Genomic DNA, 18075 nt, shown 5'->3' on the forward strand with positions numbered 1-18075 from the left:
CACCCTCTACTGTCTCCACACTCTACTGTCTCCACCCTCTACTGTCTCCACCATCTACTGTCTCCTCCACCCTCTACTGTCTCCACCCTCTACTGTCTCCAAACTCTACTGTCTCCTCCACCCTCTACTGTCTCCACACTCTACTGTCTCCTCCACCCTCTACTGTCTCCTCCACACTCTACTGTCTCCTCCACCCTCTACTGTCTCCTCCATCTAGGGCTGGGCGATATGGCCTAAAAATGTTGTCTCAGATTTTTCTTTTTAAATCCGATTTACGATTTTAATCGATTTTTTTCTCTTAAACTAGAAACGCCAAGGAAATCATTCAAATAACCTGTGTTTTTATATATATATATATATATATATATATATATAATATATATATATATATATATATATATATATATATATATATATATATATATATATATATATATATATATATATATATATATATATATATATATATGTATATGTATTATATATATATATATAAAAGGTTACTCTTGATCAAACAAAGATGAATGTCCCTATTGGGATTAATAGTGCAATAACTTGCTTTTTCACCAAACTTCACTTAAAACAAATAAAAGGTGCCTCTTGATCATCAAACAAGAATGAATTTCCCTATTGGGATTAATAAAGTGCAAATATAACTTTCACCAAACATCACTTTTTGTAAAATAAAAGGTGACTCTTGAAAAAATATAGATATATACGTGTACTGTATATATATATTTTTTTTAAATCGATTTAAAAAAATTCAAAATCGTCCTAAATCATTCATTTGAATTAATCGATAAAATCGATTAATCGCCCAGCCCTACCTCCACCCTCTACTGTCTCCACCCTCTACTGTCTCCACCCTCTACTGTCTCCTCCACCCTCTACTGTCTCCACCCTCTACTGTCTCCACCCTCTACTGTCTCCACCCTCTACTGTCTCCACCCTCTACTGTCTCCACCCTCTACTGTCTCCTCCACCCTCTACTGTCTCCTCCACCCTCTACTGTCTCCACCCTCTACTGTCTCCTCCCTCTACTGTCTCCTCCACCCTCTACTGTCTCCTCCACCCTCTAATGTCTCCTCCACCCTCTACTGTCTCCACCCTCTACTGTCTCCACCCTCTACTGTCTCCACCCTCTACTGTCTCCTCCACCCTCTACTGTCTCCTCCACCCTCTACTGTCTCCACCCTCTACTGTCTCCACCCTCTACTGTCTCCTCCCTCTACTGTCTCCTCCATCCTCTAATGTCTCCTCCACCCTCTACTGTCTCCTCCACCCTCTACTGTCTCCTCCCTCTACTGTCTCCACCCTCTACTGTCTCCTCCACCCTCTACTGTCTCCTCCCTCTACTGTCTCCTCCCTCTACTGTCTCCACCCTCTGCTGTCTCCTCCACCCTCTACTGTCTCCACCCTCTACTGTCTCCACCCTCTGCTGTCTCCTCCACCCTCTACTGTCTCCACCCTCTACTGTCTCCACCCTCTGCTGTCTCCACCCTCTACTGTCTCCTCCACCCTCTACTGTCTCCACCCTCTACTGTCTCCACCCTCTACTGTCTCCTCCACCCTCTACTGTCTCCACCCTCTACTGTCTCCTCCACCCTCTACTGTCTCCTCCACCCTCTACTGTCTCCTCCACCCTCTACTGTCTCCTCCACCCTCTGCTGTCTCCACCTGTCGCACACATAGGTATTAGAAGTGTCTGCGGCATCACATGCTACGGCGGGTCTCTCCCTTCACCCCCTGAGTCTCGAGCCGGGGGCCTTATATGGCAGCGAGCGACGAGGACGAGTTTGGTCGGCGCGGGGCGTGTGTGTGTGTGGTCACCGGGCGCTGGTTCAGAGAGAAAAACCTGAGGGATGGAGGAGCTTAAGAGATGGTGGGAGCCAGTGAGAGTGAAGAGAGAGAGAGAGCGAAAGAGAGAGTGAGAGACAAAGTGCAAGGGCCTCTCTGCTTTTATTGTCATTTTCTAAAAGGGTTCATCTCGGCACGTCGCTGGCTTTTCACACAGGGATTGTGTTTCCAGCGCGCTGCTTTCTCCCGAGGTGCTCACACAGCCTGGAGGAGGCCGACCCGGCGGGGCGGAGCCGGCTGCTGAAGGCAATTAGCGACTGACTTGTTACCCACGAAGGTGGGGCTTCTGGGAAACAGCGGAGGCCGGAGGGTCTCTGGCAAAGAACAAAGTAGGTTGTCTGCGGTCTTGGAGCGAGAGGGGTGCGCGCGTGCGTGTGACCCCCACCCAAACGTGGTCCCGCCCCCCTTCACTGTTGATTTAGCGGGCCTAATTAGTGCTGCCACATGTTTTTATTGGGGTTCACTCGCTGTGACGCGGGGAAAATACCTGGGCGAGGACATTTTCGAGCGCGTTTATTCTGCATCTCGTAGGAACATCTTGATTCTAGCTCAGCCCCTAATGTCATGGTCCAGAGTGGATGGGATCTGACCACAACAGTGGAGAGCTAAACAAACAGACAGACTATAAAATCACTGATCCAGCTTTTCGCAGTCCCGTTTTTTCCCCCCTTCTCCCATAAAAACCCCAGCACTTCATCTCAAAGACCACTCCAGTCTCAACAATGGCTTGCAGATGTATGGCCAAGCAGCGTTTTGAGGAGGGGAAATTAGATGCTATCTGCCCACACAGTAAATACAGTGTGTCTAGACTTCACGTATTCCAGCATATAGGTTGGCAAAGCCGTTCCTACATACAAGAGCGGAAAGACAACTGCGCGCTAATGCCGCGTTTGTGGAGCAGGGTTAAGAGCAGGGTTAAGAGCGAATGCCGTGTTTGTGGAGCAGGGTTAAGAGCAGGGTTAACACTAGCACAGCCGACAAGGGGTCAAAAGACCCCTAGGCATTTTCAATAAATGTATCCTCGTCACTCTGTCGAGCTCCAGCTCTGTCACTCAATGACTTTTCCTAAAAGTACCCATTTTATCTGGCACGGTTTCTGAAATTTCAAAATGACTTCAGGAAAATGTAATTAGAACATTATGTGCCGCATGTGGCTCTTTGACCGTCAATGTGTGGCTCTTCCACCCAAAAAATTAAAAAAGATTATAATATATATATATACCGTATATATATATATATTTTTTTTATGTCACTCAAACCTACATTCCATTGTGGTAAACCTCATATGTTTATATTCAGAGGTAATTATATAGTTTACACTGTTTATTTTTCTCATATTTCTCATATAAGCTGTCGGGTCATCTGACCCGTTCCTGGCGGGAATTAGTGGCATTTTCTCCATGGCTGTGCTAGTGTTAAGAGTTACTTACAGGGGGAGGTCGATGCTGGGGAGAAAGGTAGCAGTGGGATAAGAAGGGGGTTAAAACTCCCTGTGTGTTTGGTAGAAAGCTATCCTGGCCGCGAGCTAGCCTAGCTTAGCGCAAATTAATGGAAGCGGATACGGACCGCTAGCCTAGCCTAAAACCCTAATGGCGTGTTCCTTTAACAGTTGACAATAAGATATGAATCAGGATGAAGTTTCTTTATAAAGTGTACTTGTTTCTGATGTACTACGTTTTACTTGAACGTACAGACAGGGTTGTGTATGTGTGTGTGTGTGTGTGTGTGTGTGTGCGCTGATCAGGAAATAAGGGATTCGATTTTCAGCTCGCTTCTCTAGCGTGCATAAGTACACATATACTATCGATAATCTAGCGTTTATTTGAAAACGATTCATAAATAGGCCGAAAAATGTCAACGTTTTTGTGTATTCCAGAATATTCCAGTAAAGGACGTTTATCACAGAATCTTTATATTTTCCTGAAACTTTCAAGAAAACGGGCTTTTCAAAATGGTATAAAACGGAAATGATCCGTTTCGACAATGTTGACTGCAAACAAGTCATTGATAAGCGACGGCCAGATTAGACACATAGGCATAATTTAAGACATGTATCGGCTAGATCCACAAATAATGGATTGCACGGAGCAAGTTGCACCCTTACTTACAATTCATTATGAATTGAAAATGGGGGACCCTGATGTAAACAAGACGAAAGTCTTTCTCTGGTCTGCATCCCCTTAACAATTGTGTGTATTGAGCCGTACTGTATTGTACCCATTCTGCAATCTGTTAATAAAATGTTCATTCAATCAATCAATATGCACGGTGATTGATTGAATGAAAATTGTATTAACAGATTGCAGAATGTGAAAGTGAAAGTGTTAAGCAGGGGGTGGGGGGGGGGGGGGGGGGGGAATCCAGTTTCCTCATTTTACTTCTCCGGCAAGCCATCCGAAGAGATCCAAGTCATTGCCGAGCCGCAAAACAGCGTGGAATACATATTTCCAGTACCCAGCACTGAATCAATAAACGCGATCGATATTTGGAATGGCGATCAGGAATTGGAATAATCTTTTTGGAGAACATCTGATCTGAGGTAAGGAATCTATTTTACCAGTCTTAGGATAATCAGAGCTGTTTTCACAGAGATATCAGCGTGTGCCATATGTGTGTGGTGTGTGTGTGTGTGTGTGTGTGCGCTGATCAGGAAATAAGGGATTCGATTTTTCAGCTCGCTTCTCTAGCGTGCATAAGTACACATATACTATCGATAATCTAGCGTTTATTTGAAAACGATTCATAAATAGGCCGAAATATTTCAACGTTTTTTGTGTATTCCAGAATATTCCAGTAAAGGACGTTTATCACAGAATCTTTATATTTTCCTGAAACTTTCAAGAAAACGGGTTTTTCAAAATGGTATAAAACGGAAATGATCCGTTTCGACAATGTTGACTGCAAACAAGTCATTGATAAGCGACGGCCAGATTAGACACATAGGCATAATTTAAGACATGTATCGGCTAGATCCACAAATAATGGATTGCACGGAGCAAGTTGCACCCTTACTTACAATTCATTATGAATTGAAAATGGGGGACCCTGATGTAAACAAGACGAAAGTCTTTCTCTGGTCTGCATCCCCTTAACAATTGTGTGTATTGAGCCGTACTGTATTGTACCCATTCTGCAATCTGTTAATAAAATGTTCATTCAATCAATCAATATGCACGGTGATTGATTGAATGAAAATTGTATTAACAGATTGCAGAATGTGAAAGTGAAAGTGTTAAGCAGGGGGGGGGGGTGGAGGGGGGCACTTTAAGCAGGGGGTCTGGTGGTCGTCCCCCAGGACATTTTGAGCGTTGAACACTTCATTTCCTGCATTCCGGTGTGTACTCTTATGCACCAATTTGTGCCTTTTCAGCATCGATTTATGTTGGAGATGTCTTTGTTTATGTTAAAGAAAAAAGACAACGTTCAGGTACACACTGACACAAATATAATGGAATTTAATGCAGTAAGGTGTCTGAAATTGTTGGTTAATATATAGTTACAGTACAGGTAAGAAGGATATATCAATGTTTTGACCCCCTTGTTTTTTTACCTCTTCTGGGGAAGTCTTTCATATTATCTATTAGCAGGGGTGCAGTGGTCATGCCACGCGGTACCACGCCGTCCCAGCACTTTTCTGAGCAGAAGTACGTGCACGGATGTGCATGCGCGCGCACACAAAAATGCGTTCACAACTTTCACTCGACTCGTCGTCCGTATTTAAGTACCGGTACTCAGCTATCACCTAGTCTTTGCATAACAATAGCATAGCAATAGCATAACAAAGAACGAGAAGTGCAAAACCAAAATACAAGCCCTGTACTGTGGAACCAAATGGTCCCGACTGGAAGGACGAGACATTTCGTTGTGCTTCGGAAGGAAACTGTCCTTCTGTAAACTGTAAGTTACATTGTTAATTTAGTTTGTATTTACTTTTCTAGTTTAAGTTAATTCAATTAAAGAAATTGTAACTACAATATTGTATCTACAATTACATTTAAAACATTGTTTGTTTTTCAACCATATCTGTTGACAATATAATTTCTTTATATATTGAAGGCTACATCCTGCTACCTTTTTCAGCTTCTCTATTTCAAGGCAATATTTACAAAAACTAAACTAAAACTAGTAATTTCCTATACAAACATGTTTCCTACTATTTATGCATAATAATCATCTGTTCTGTGGGCACGCGAGGGAACATGTATGCGCATGCGCAGGAGCGTGCGTGCATGTGGCGTCATTTAAACAGAGTACAGGTGTCACGTTCCTAGGACCGGTCCTGGCTGGACTGGGCAGGATGGTAACATTGGGCAGTGCCCTCCACCTAACATTGGGCAGTGCCCTCCACCCAACAGTGGCTCTCTACCTAACATTGGCTCTCTGCCTAACATTGGTCTCCTACCCTCTGGTGGCCATCCGCAGACGGTGCGGTCCAGTACACTGGACATCCTGACTACTGTTTTAACCTTCATTAACACTTTGGGTGCCATGGGTTAAATTCATTATCAACCGTAGGTTGCCGGCTCTATTTGTCTATAGAGAAAGTCCCCTTCTTTGCAGGGCTATAACTTTTTAAATTCTATTGCTACATTGCCATTATTAGGGCCCATTCAAAGTCCTATATGTATTGTTCATTGTGTAGCAACGTTAAACTTTTTCATTCACATATTCATAGTAAAGTATGGTCATCTCTTTCTGCAGCTTTCTCCAGAACGTGATCTATAGCCCCAAATACATTATATTGATGATGCAATACAGTTTTATGGCAATCAGCGCGATATAAAAAATTCCAACTAGACGTACTTCTAGAAGTTACTACACATCATCTGATGTTGACCGGATGGGCTAGGGGGCGTTTATAATTCCGTGGGCAGCGTTATACCAATCATCTAATGTGGGTCAAATGTTGATAATAGCAGTTAGTATCGAAGACGGTAATTTTACACGCTAAAACTCACCCCAGTCTCCGCGCGCCGTTGGGCGATCATCGTAGAGTAGAAATTTTACCATTATGGGATGTCGATTTACCCGGTCCATCTCCAGCTTGTATAATGGTATATACGTCCAAATCATGTTGTTTATCGAGTTATTGGCAATCGATCGCTATGTAGTGTGTCGAGATCGAGTCCCGGGACCTATAGCGAGTGCCCGGAATTAACATGGCAGACCAGCACAACCTCTACGGCACTTCCTGTTAAGCGATTGCGCCGATCGGCCACCAGATGGCGCTCCTGAACCGCCAGAACGCTTAAAAGCGTAATTCCCGGCCATGCTCAAGTTGCCGAGGACGCTTTACAGCGTCTTTAATATCAATATTTCAAAAATCTGTGATCGAAATCATATTTCTCTCCCGGGGACCTGAGATATACTGCTGAGCTCCATTCAACTCTCTAACGGTTCAAGAGCGCCATCTGGTGGCCGATCGGCAGATCGCCCAACAGGAAGTCATGTAGATGAAGTGGTGCTCACCCATATTTCGTCTAGGCACTCGCTATCATTAGCAGGACTCCATCTTGACACAGTGAACACCGATCGGTGCACATAACTCGATAAACAACATGATTTGGACGTATATACTATTATACAACCTGGAAATGGATCGGATATTTCGACATCCCATAATAGAAAAAAATCTATTCCACGCTCATCCCCCAACGGCGAGAGGAAGATACGGTGAGTTTCAGCGTTATTTTCTAATGTCTGCTATACTAACTGCTCTGATGCTCATATGACCCACACTAGATGAATGATATAACGTTGCCCACGGAATTATAAACGATCCCCCGCCCGTCCGGTCATCATCAGATGACACGTAGTAACTTCTAGAAGTACCTCCAGTTGAAATGTTTTATCTGGCACCGATCGCTACCAAACTGTATTTGATCATCAATATAATGCATTTGGGGCTATAAATCAAGTTCTGGAGAAAGCTGCAGAAAACGATAAAAACATACTTATACTTTACATTTACATTTACATTTAGTCATTTAGCTGACGCTTTTATCCAAAGCGACTTACAAGTTCTGTACGACAAGACAGCAAGAAGGGTACAACTCTATCAGCTGAGTAACAATGTTCATCAAGTGTTGCGTGTTACAGTGTAGGTTAGTTTATTAGGACGAGTGCATGACAGTAAGGTTAGTCAGGGTTAGATTTTTTTTTCTTTTTTTTTATAAATCATTTCAGATAATGGTTGAAGAAGTGAGTCTTTAGTCGACGGCGAAAGATTGGACGGGATTCGGCTGTCCTAACTGGGATGGGTAGTTCATTCCACCATTCCACCGTATTTTAGTATGAATATGTGAATGAAAAAGTATAACGTTGCTACACCCTGAACAATAGATATAGGACATTGAATGGGCCATAATAATGTCAATTTAGCAATACAATTTAAAAAGTTATAGCCCTGCAAAGAAGGGGAACTTCTCCATAGACAAATAGAGCTGGCTAGGGATGGTAAATTATGAATTTAACCATGGCGATCAAAGTGTTAAGTAGTTTCTGTATGTTCTTTGTATTGCCCTTGGTTCTACAGTAAACTCCCTTCTCCAAGCTTCAATCCTCGTCTCTGCCTCCTCCATTCCGTTCCCTTTCTGCAAACTGTGTTCTAACCTACCCCATCGTAACATACAGGCACTTCTGATATTACGACTGCACCCCTGGCTATTAGGGGTGTAACGATGCGACCTCGCAACGATTAATTTCGATTACGATTATTCAGGCAACGATTCAATGCATCATGAAATCTCTTCATTTGACCACGATTCGATTCGATTCGATTTGATAAATTTTCGATTGATCAGTTAATTCCCCAAAAAAATTTGAATACACAAATGTGGCTGGGGGAACTGATTCACTCAGCATGAATGGACTATAGGTAAATAAAAACAATACAAACAAAAAAAAACATAAAAATAAAAAAAATAATACAAATAATTTTTTTTATTTAAATTAATTTAGATTATAATCGATTCTAACTTTTTCAAATCTATGCAGTTGAATCGTCACATTAGAATCATTGCATTTCGATTAATCGATGCATCATTACACCCCTATTAGCTATGTTTTTTGAGGGGGACAGATTTACCTCTTCTCAATATTGAGGAGGACATGTCCCCCCCAACCCCCCCCTGGGGCTATGGACCTGCAGAATGCCTCCTTTCATACTGAATGAGTCCCAGCTTGACATTCTGCACGCAGGAGACAGTGGCTGGTGAGAGGAACTCCTCCTCTGAACATCTGGCCAAAGAGAGGGAAACGAGCCCAGCAGTTTAACCCTTTCACTGCAACACTACAGACACACTGCAAACCGTCTGTAGTGTGGTAGTGGAAGGGTCAACCGTCTGTAGTGTGGTAGTGGAAGGGTCAACCGTCTGTAGTGTGGTAGTGGAAGGGTCAACCGTCTGTAGTGTGGTAGTGGAAGGGTCAACCGTCTGTAGTGTGGTAGTGGAAGGGTCAACCGTCTGTAGTGTGGTAGTGGAAGGGTTAACCATTTGTAATGTGGTAGTGAAAGAGTTAACCATCTGTAGTGTGGCAGTGAAAGGTTAACTTTCTGTAGTGTGGTAGTGAAAGGGTTAACCTTCTGTAGTGTGGTAGTGAAAGGGTTAACAGTCTGTAGTGTGGTAGTGAAAGGGTTAACCGTTTGTAGTGTGGTAGTGAAAGAGTTAACCGTCTGTAGTGTGGCAGTGAAAGGGTTAACCTTCTGTAGTGTGGTAGTGAAAGGGTTAACCTTCTGTAGTGTGGTAGTGAAAGGGTTAACCGTATGTAGTGTGGTAGTGAAAGGGTTAACCGTATGTAGTGTGGTAGTGAAAGGGTTAACCGTTTGTAGTGTGGTAGTGAAAGAGTTAACCGTCTGTAGTGTGGCAGTGAAAGGGTTAACCTTCTGTAGTGTGGTAGTGAAAGGGTTAACCTTCTGTAGTGTGGTAGTGAAAGGCTTAACCTTCTGTAGTGTGGTAGTGAAAGGGTTAACCTTCTGTAATGTGGTAGTGAAAGGGTTAACCGTCTGTAGTGTGGTAGTGAAAGGGTTAACCGTTTGTAGTGTGGTAGTGACAGGGTTAGCCATCTGTAGTGTGGTAGTGAAAGGGTTAACCTTATGTAGCGTGGTAGTGAACGGGTTAACCCTTTGTCGCGTGGTAGTGAAAGGGTTCACCCTTTGTCGCGTAATAGTGAAAGTGTTAATGCGTGAACTCGCTGCAGGCACGTCGACGATGTCATCGCGGTTCAAGACAGGAAGGATGGGGGTTCACGAGGTCACGTAAACTAACGACGCAACTATTATTAGATAAACAGTTTTCCATTCAACCATGAATCTTTCCGAGGGAAAATAATCATTCGAGACATTATCTGTGTCATCAATCCACTGTACCTGTTCCACCCGGATCTCGTACTCCCCGTTCAGCTTCTTTGCTCGGAAATACTTCGCCCTGAGTGGAAAGAAAACCAGAGGCAGACGGTCAAGGAGACGTCACAGAGATACGTCTTTCATTTCAGCACTTTAACGGGGAATGCCACTCAAATTAAGAATTCTATTGTGTTGTTTCCATGAGACAAGACAGTTCAATCAATATTTGTGAACATGAGCTACTCTCTCTCTCTCTCTCTCTCACCGAAGTCAGAAGCCAGAGAAGTAGTGTCTGGAGCTTCTCCGTTGACAATGAATGGGAGACTGATTGTGTGGACCCACAGAATGTTTGTTTTATTTATTAATGAATTTTTTTCACATATCCAAATTAGCTTTATTTTATAGTAGTGGTCTCAGTTCTGAAACAGAAAATGCACCTATGAACTCAAAACCCCCTCAGTGTCATCTATAGCAGTGGTTCTCAACTGGTCTAGCCTCGGGACCCAACATTTTCCTTAGTCATTAAGTCGCGAGCGAATTATATATTTTTTGTATCTACTTTTTTCTCCCATTTTCAATTTTTCTCCCATCCCAATTTTCGTATCGTCCAATTCTACCCTCCCCTGTCTCGAACGCTGTTAGGCCATGCCTCCCACAAGCCGGCTGCAATGTGGACAAAGCCTTACATCACGTGTCCCCTCCGGTACTCGAGGAAGCAGCCGTCGCATCTTTTCACCTGCACAGCGCAATCTCTCAGCGGCGGGGGTCTGCGTGGGAGGGACACGCCGCCCCCGTCGCTTCCTGATTCTACTGCGCAGGCGCACCAACCGACCTGTAGGAGTCGCTGTCCACAACGTCCGATCCCCACCCATCAGCTTTCCCACCCCTAACACTGCCAATTGTGTTAGTATAAACGACCAGCCAAGCTGATAGCAATGCGGAGAGCTGGGCTCGAACCCAGCGTCTCCTGCATTGGTGGCGAGCACCTTGCCCACTACACCGCCCGCGACCAAATTTTTTTAACCACTATGATTTATTTCAAAAATAGTTTTTTGCAGTAATACACAATCTTTCATGCACTGTTAAAAACATGAAATAAACACAAAAAAAATGCAACAAAAGTGCAACTAGGGCTAAAAACCCAATGAAATAAAATAATAATAAATAATATGCTTCTTAGCAGATTTCTTAGCTTAACATAACAGACCTACAGTAAGTTTGGGGGAACTAATGGGATAACTGGGGTTGCAACAAAAGTGCAACTAGGGCTAAAAACACAATGAAATAAAATAATAATAATAATAATAATAAATAATAATAATAATAAATAATAATAATAATAATAATAATAATAATAATAATAATAATAATAATAATAATAATAATAATAATAATAATAATAATAATAATAATAATAATAATAATAATAATAATAATAATAATAATAATAATAATAATAATAATAATAATAATAATAATAATAATAATAATAATAATATATCCTTCTTAGCAGACTTCTTAGCTTAACATCCCAGGGAACTAATGGGATAACTGGGGAGAGGAGTTGTTTGCTCCTGACAAGAGTCTCAAAGTCTGGAGTGATGGTAGACAAAGCAACTCTGAGGTCATGCTCACTGTCCAATCTGTTCCTCTGCTTTGTCTTCAGCTGGACCAGAGCTGAGAAGCCACTTTCACAAAGATAGGTAGTGCAAATACATACATCCGCGACCCACTCAAAATGGCCCCGCGACCAACTTTTGGGTCGCGACCGACCAGTTGAGAAACACTGATCTATAGTATACCATCATCATGTCATCATCTGTGGAGCATCTTCAGACTTTATACTTGATGACATCACAACTTTCAGTTTTGAGCCCTCTAGTTTTTGGATTTTGGAGAGAGGTGCTTCATTTTCACTAATATCTGTGTACCATCTTAAACCAGAAGGAATAACATGTATGAATTCTGAAATTGGGTGTCGTTCCCATTTAATTCAACTAGTACAGTGTAGGATTGAGACCAGTAATAGTGGTGTATACTGTATACTCACTTCATTAGAGCATATATTTAGCATTTAGCTTATTTTCTTTTATTATATATTGTGACGAGCCTGGTGGGGTACAGACTCGCCACGGTTCAAGTACAAACAAATCCAAATGTCCACACAAGAGCAATATCAATCAATACAATTATGTATTGAATTAAAGGCAGAATCCAGTGGGAAAAGCAAAAGAATGGTTGTGATACAGTCCGAGGGTCAAAAACACAAAACAGGCTCGCAGACAGAAAAAGGGATTGTTCAATACTCAGGGTAGTCGTCCGGTCCAGGGTCAGTACACAAGGGGGTTTCTCAGCCAGTCCAAGGTCCAGTACTACACAATGAACACCTACTCGCCTTCACCTCTCCTCTCACTACCTCTCACCTTCATAACTCCAAATACAACAATCTCTCTCTCAATAACAACAACTCCAACCTCACCTCCGCTCAACCTAATAATATTACCTTCATTTTATATAGCGCCTTTCAAAAGACCCGAGGTTGCTTTACATAGCGGGGAAAATAACAAAAGTAACAAACATAGTGGACAGACACAACATAACATAAAAGTGAGAAATTAGGGGTTAAAGGCCAAGTTGAAGAGGTAGGTTTTGAGCAGTTTTTTGAATGAGTCCAGAGTTGGGGCGTTGCAGAGTTCTGCTGGGCGGGAGTTCCAGAGGGTGGGAGCTGCCACACTGAAAGCTCTGTCCCCGAAGGTCCGCAGTCTGGTTCGGGGGATGGAGAGCTGACCAGTGTCCGTGGATCGCAGTGACCATGACTGAGTGTAGGGGTGGAGGAGGTCAGTGAGGTACTGAGGTGCCAGAGCGTGGAGGGATTTGTAGGTGAGCAGTAGGGTTTTGTAGGTGATGCGGGATTTGATGGGGAGCCAGTGGAGGTGGATGAGGGTGGGGGTGATGTGCTGCCAGGGTTTGGTGCGGGTTAGAACCCTGGCAGCTGAATTTTGAACATACTGGAGCCTGTCCAGGGTTTTGCTTGGGACCCCGGACAGGACCCCGTTGCAGTAGTCCGGGCGGGAGGTGACGAAGGCATGGATGAGGGTCTCAGCTGTGGAGTCGGAAAGTGAGGGTCGGAGTCTGGAGATATTTTTGAGATGGAACCTACTCCTCTCTAACCTAGTGGTTATGTAGTGTGTGGGACTGGACGTGTGCATGTGAGATGTGGGTGGACTAATGATGCGCAGGTGTGTTCTATCAGTACTAATCAGCTACCTAATTGCCTCTATTCCTTCCGTGGCAAAAGTATCTCCCATCCTTCACATATCCATGGGAGGGGGGGTGAGATCTGCCACAATATATTAGATTAGATAGTAGTTATTATATTATATATATATTGTAACTATATTTATTGTAGGGCAAATATAACTGAGAGGGCATACATACCCTCATCTTGCACCTCTACCTTTTTACACTGCCTACTTGCCCATATGCACATGTCCAGAGTTAATTATATTGCCTATTTCTTATTCTATTTTTATTTTTACTTCTCCACCGTACTATAATTCTATGACCTGTATCATGTCTTCAACCTGTACCTCCCCTCTCCCCTCCCCATGCTGCTATGATGCCTGAATTTCCCCAAGAGGATCAATAAAGGAATATCTTATCTTATCTTAAATGATACAGCCTACATAGCTCTCTGGCTCGTTGCTGCATCTCTCTTTGTTACCTCCACCCCACCGTGTACAGTAGTCATAACAACAGTGTGCAGCCAAAACAACCTTTCAAATATTCTTAGTTTAGTTGCTCGGTGGGCAGTTGAAATGTCAAGTTAAAAAAAAAAATCCTTGTAAACGAGTAAAAACAGCGACTCGTATTTTCCATGTTTGCAAAAACGTTGACCTGAAGTAAAGGGGGAGCATCCGGCGTGTCCGGACAAAACCATAGCAACAACCTATCAGCATCACATCCCCATCAATCATTAATGGATAATTACAACCCCCCCCCCCCCCCCCCTCTCTGCATGTGGTGCAGAGAACCTGCTTTCCTCTCTCGCTAGGCTCTGAAGACGCTAATAAAACATCTGACTATCACGTGGAACACAACAGGAATCATCCGTTATGCCCTTGACCGCTGTTTACACCGGCCACATCAATGGAACTCCGGGGCTGATGAGCAAGACAGACTCCTTTCTTATCGACAACAGGATATTGGACGAGGGACGTGTGACGCACAGGGGCTGTTTGAAGGTCTTTATTAGTCAACAGAAATGCCCCTTCTTCATTTCTGAACCGAAAGTCGACTTTCTTCACGTACTTATCTGACTGTCTTATCTCATGAGATAAGCAAGCAGGGTGGAAACATTACCGGCATCCAGTCCAAAATTTTTACAAATAACATACAGTATAAGCACTGTCCTAATTGGTGAAGCTTGGCGAGGTTTCAAAACCTTGCTTATCACTGCTGCCGGGTGAAAACCTTGTTATTTTCATGTTTTTCCTTGACTGACATGGTCCTCTATATAGTGTGAGCTATTTAAAATGTTCCGACAATGAAACCCATTCAAAAGCCAATGTTTAAATGACATGGGTGTCAATCTCAAAATGAGGTAATTTTTCTTAATGGCTGAGATACAAGGCTTGTGCCTGACAGTGATGTTATGTTTTATTGTGTGTGTGTCTTGTAGATAGGAGGGGTTACACATAAAAACCAGGCGTTGCAGATACACACTCCGATGCACGCTTTTGGGGCGTGAAGCGTGTTACGTTTATTGCCGGAGTTCTGTGTTTGGGCCAAAGCTTTGTGGGTGAAACCGTTGACCTCTCACCCCTAGCAGGCGTGGGACGGTTATCAATCTGTCAGGGGCCGCATGGTGGAGCTGTGTAAGTATGTGTGTGTGTGTGTGTGTGTGTGTGTGTGTGTGTGTGTGTGTGTGTGTGTGTGTGTGTGTGTGTGCGTGTGCGTGTGCGTGTGCGTGTGTGTGTGTGTGTGTGTGTGTGTGTGTGTGTGTGCGTGTGTGCGTGCGTGTGTGTGGCTCTAGGCTACATGCTAGAGCCTCTGGTCACTGGGACAGGGCTGTTTGGGATTTAGAGCCTCACTCTCGACTTACTGACAGACACCATAACACGTATCTGTATTTCCGACACTTCTCATTAGAAAAAGACTCTTTGCTCTCCATTCCCATCATGTCCTCTCTCTCTCTCTCTCTCCTCTCTCTCTCTCTCTCTCTCTCTCTCTCTCTCCTCCTCCCTCTCTCTCTCTCTCTCTCTCCCTCTCCCTCCCTCTCTCTCTCTCTCTCTCTCTCTAAGCGCCCACTTATGAATGGTAATATAAGTCAATCAATAAAGAAATAAACACATTTCAAGAATTTGGCAGCACCGCATTTTCTTTCCATAGCAGCCTTGATGAGGAGTCGATGAATCAAAAGCACCGTCCATGTGTCCATGCTCTCTCCCTCTCTCTCTCTCTCTCTCTCTCTCTCTCTCTCTCTCTCTCTCTCTCTCTCTCTCTCTGTTCCCCTGCATCAGTCCCTTTAAGTCGCCTCATTAACGTTCTCGTCCTCCTCAGTCCTCACATGTTCCAGCTGTTGAGCGCTCAGGTTTAGGGTCCCTCCCCGGCCGCCTCATCCCCTGTCACTTGTGAATGACTGACCTACATACGCCGCTGTGCAGGCAGGCAATGACCCCGTCCCCCTCCTCCGTTACCCCGGGACCGCCACCGTCCGTCTTGGGACCGCGGGGTAGAGAAAATGACTGGTCTGCATTACGAGGTATTGCAAAATACGCTGTCACCCCCCCTCCTCCCCCAAATAATCAATGAAATTACGGTCCACTGGGCTCTCCGGGGCGAGTGACCCGACCCTCTTTTGCACAGGTTCCAAGGGTAAACACCCAACTCCACAGAAAGGATTTGGCTCTCACTCTTCCACAAATGCACACACACCCACTACACAAACATCGCAATGACGAATGTTGATTTTCTTCTCTTTTTTTTTTACCACGAGAATAATATTCCTTCCTTGTGTGTAACACTAATATAGGAAGCTTACGAGTCGCGAATCTGGTCAAAACGGAATGTGGTTTTATTTTGGTCAGTACCGGTTCAGGGTTTTCTCACACCATTGTGGCATGGTGGGGGCTGGGGGGGGGGGGGGGGGGGGGGTGTACATGATGATGTTCACGTTTGACAGTAGAGGGTTGAATGGCGGGTAATTGGATGCTCGTATCATTCAGGAATTGGGCGAACGGACTGACAGCTACTGGCAACTTTGTGACATGTCACTCTGAGGTGGGCATGGCGTGGCGGGGCCAATGAGAACAGAGAGAGAGAGCGAGGGGGGGAGAGGGAGGGGGAGTTAGAGAGGGAAAGAGAGAGAGAGAGACACAGAGAGCAAGAAGAGACAGAGAGGCAGAGAGAGAGAGAGAGAGAGGGGGAGTTAGAGAGGGAAAGAGAGAGAGAGACAGAGAGCAAGAAGAGACAGAGAGGCAGAGAGAGAGAGAGAGAGAGAGAGAGAGGGGGAGTTAGAGAGGGAAAGAGAGAGAGAGACACAGAGAGCAAGAAGAGACAGAGAGGCAGAGAGAGAGAGAGAGAGCGAGGGGGGGAGTTAGAGAGGAAAGAGAGAGAAGAGAGGGCAAGAAGAGGCAGAGAGAGAGACAGAGTGAGAAGAGAGAGAGAGAGAGACACACAGAGTGAGAGAGAGAGAGGAGAGAGAGCGAGAGTGAGAGAGAGAGAGGCAGAGAGAGAGAAGAGAGAGAGAGAGAGAGGAGCGAGAGTGAGAGAGAAAGAGGCAGAGAGAGAGAAGAGAGAGAGAGAGAGAGAGAGAGAGAGAGAGAGAGAGAGAGAGGGAGGGAGGATTGGTGGTGGTGATGCTCTCGGAGGCGATGCTGTATACACCACTATTGTGCCCAGTCATTGCCCGGGGGCCAGGACCTGTCAGAGGGGACCAGGGTTTCCCAGAGACACACAGCCTCTCCTCTGGAATGCCCAGGAAGAATATGGCCCCCGGACAAAGAGATGGATGGACACCCCGGCCCTACACTGCGATACGTTAGCCATAACCTTGGGCTAAGGGTGTAATCGTTTGGATTTAGTAACCCGTCCAACACCGTTGAAGTACACTGATCCGGAGACCGCCGATAATATTGCTATTATGGAATCAGATCAACAACTTGATCCTCACAAGCAGGGACATGCACAGGACTTTAGAGGGGCAGGTGCTCAAAGGCTGAAAAGGGCACTATACCTGTGTGTCTTTTAACCGAGCCTGCGTAGCGCGCAAACCCGATTTTTAAGGGCCCTTTTCGGGCGGGGGGGCCCCTTTTTATGCTTTTTGGGGGGTTTTGGTGATCAAATATTGAATATTGAACTATAATAATCAGTGCAGGGGCGCTAGGTGGTGCAGTGGGCAAGGCGCTCACCACCAATGCAGGAGACGCTGGGTTCGAGCCCAGCTCTCCGCATTGCTATCAGCTTGGCTGGTCGTTCATACTAATACATTTGCAGTATTAGGGGGTGGGAAGCTGATGGGTGGGGGATCGGACGTTGTGGACAGCGACTCTACAGGTCGGTTGGTGCGCCTGCGCAGTAGGAATCAGGAGCGACGGGGGCGCATGCCCTCAAACGCAGACCCCGATGCTGAAAGATCGCGCTGTGCAGGTGAAAAGATGCGACGGCTGCTACCTCGAGTACCGGAGGGGACACGTGCAATGTATTGCTTCGTCCACATTACAGCCGGCTTGTGGGAGGCATGGCCTAACATCGTTCGTGGCAGGGAGGGTAGAATTGGACGATACGAATTGGGATGGGAGAAAAATTGAAAATGGAGAAAAGTAGATACAAAAAATAAATATCAGTGCAGGAGCTCACTTATCCTTGAAAGACAC

At 44.6% G+C, this 18075-nt stretch overlaps 1 protein-coding gene across 1 annotated transcript in view; it reads right to left on the reverse strand.

Moving 5' to 3' along the window:
- syn3 (synapsin III) overlaps positions 1-18075 on the reverse strand; it is a gene marked incomplete at its 3' end in the record, with an annotated part of 160974 nt that overhangs the window by 134603 nt on the left and 8296 nt on the right. The window contains exon 2 of the mRNA XM_084330834.1: positions 10223-10280. Within this exon, the coding sequence (XP_084186960.1) occupies positions 10223-10280 (58 nt within the window). The remainder of the gene's footprint in view (positions 1-10222; positions 10281-18075) is intronic.

Source organism: Notolepis coatsorum (assembly GCF_963971535.1).
Source record: "Notolepis coatsorum genome assembly, chromosome: 15".
Lineage (NCBI taxonomy): Eukaryota > Metazoa > Chordata > Actinopteri > Aulopiformes > Paralepididae > Notolepis > Notolepis coatsorum.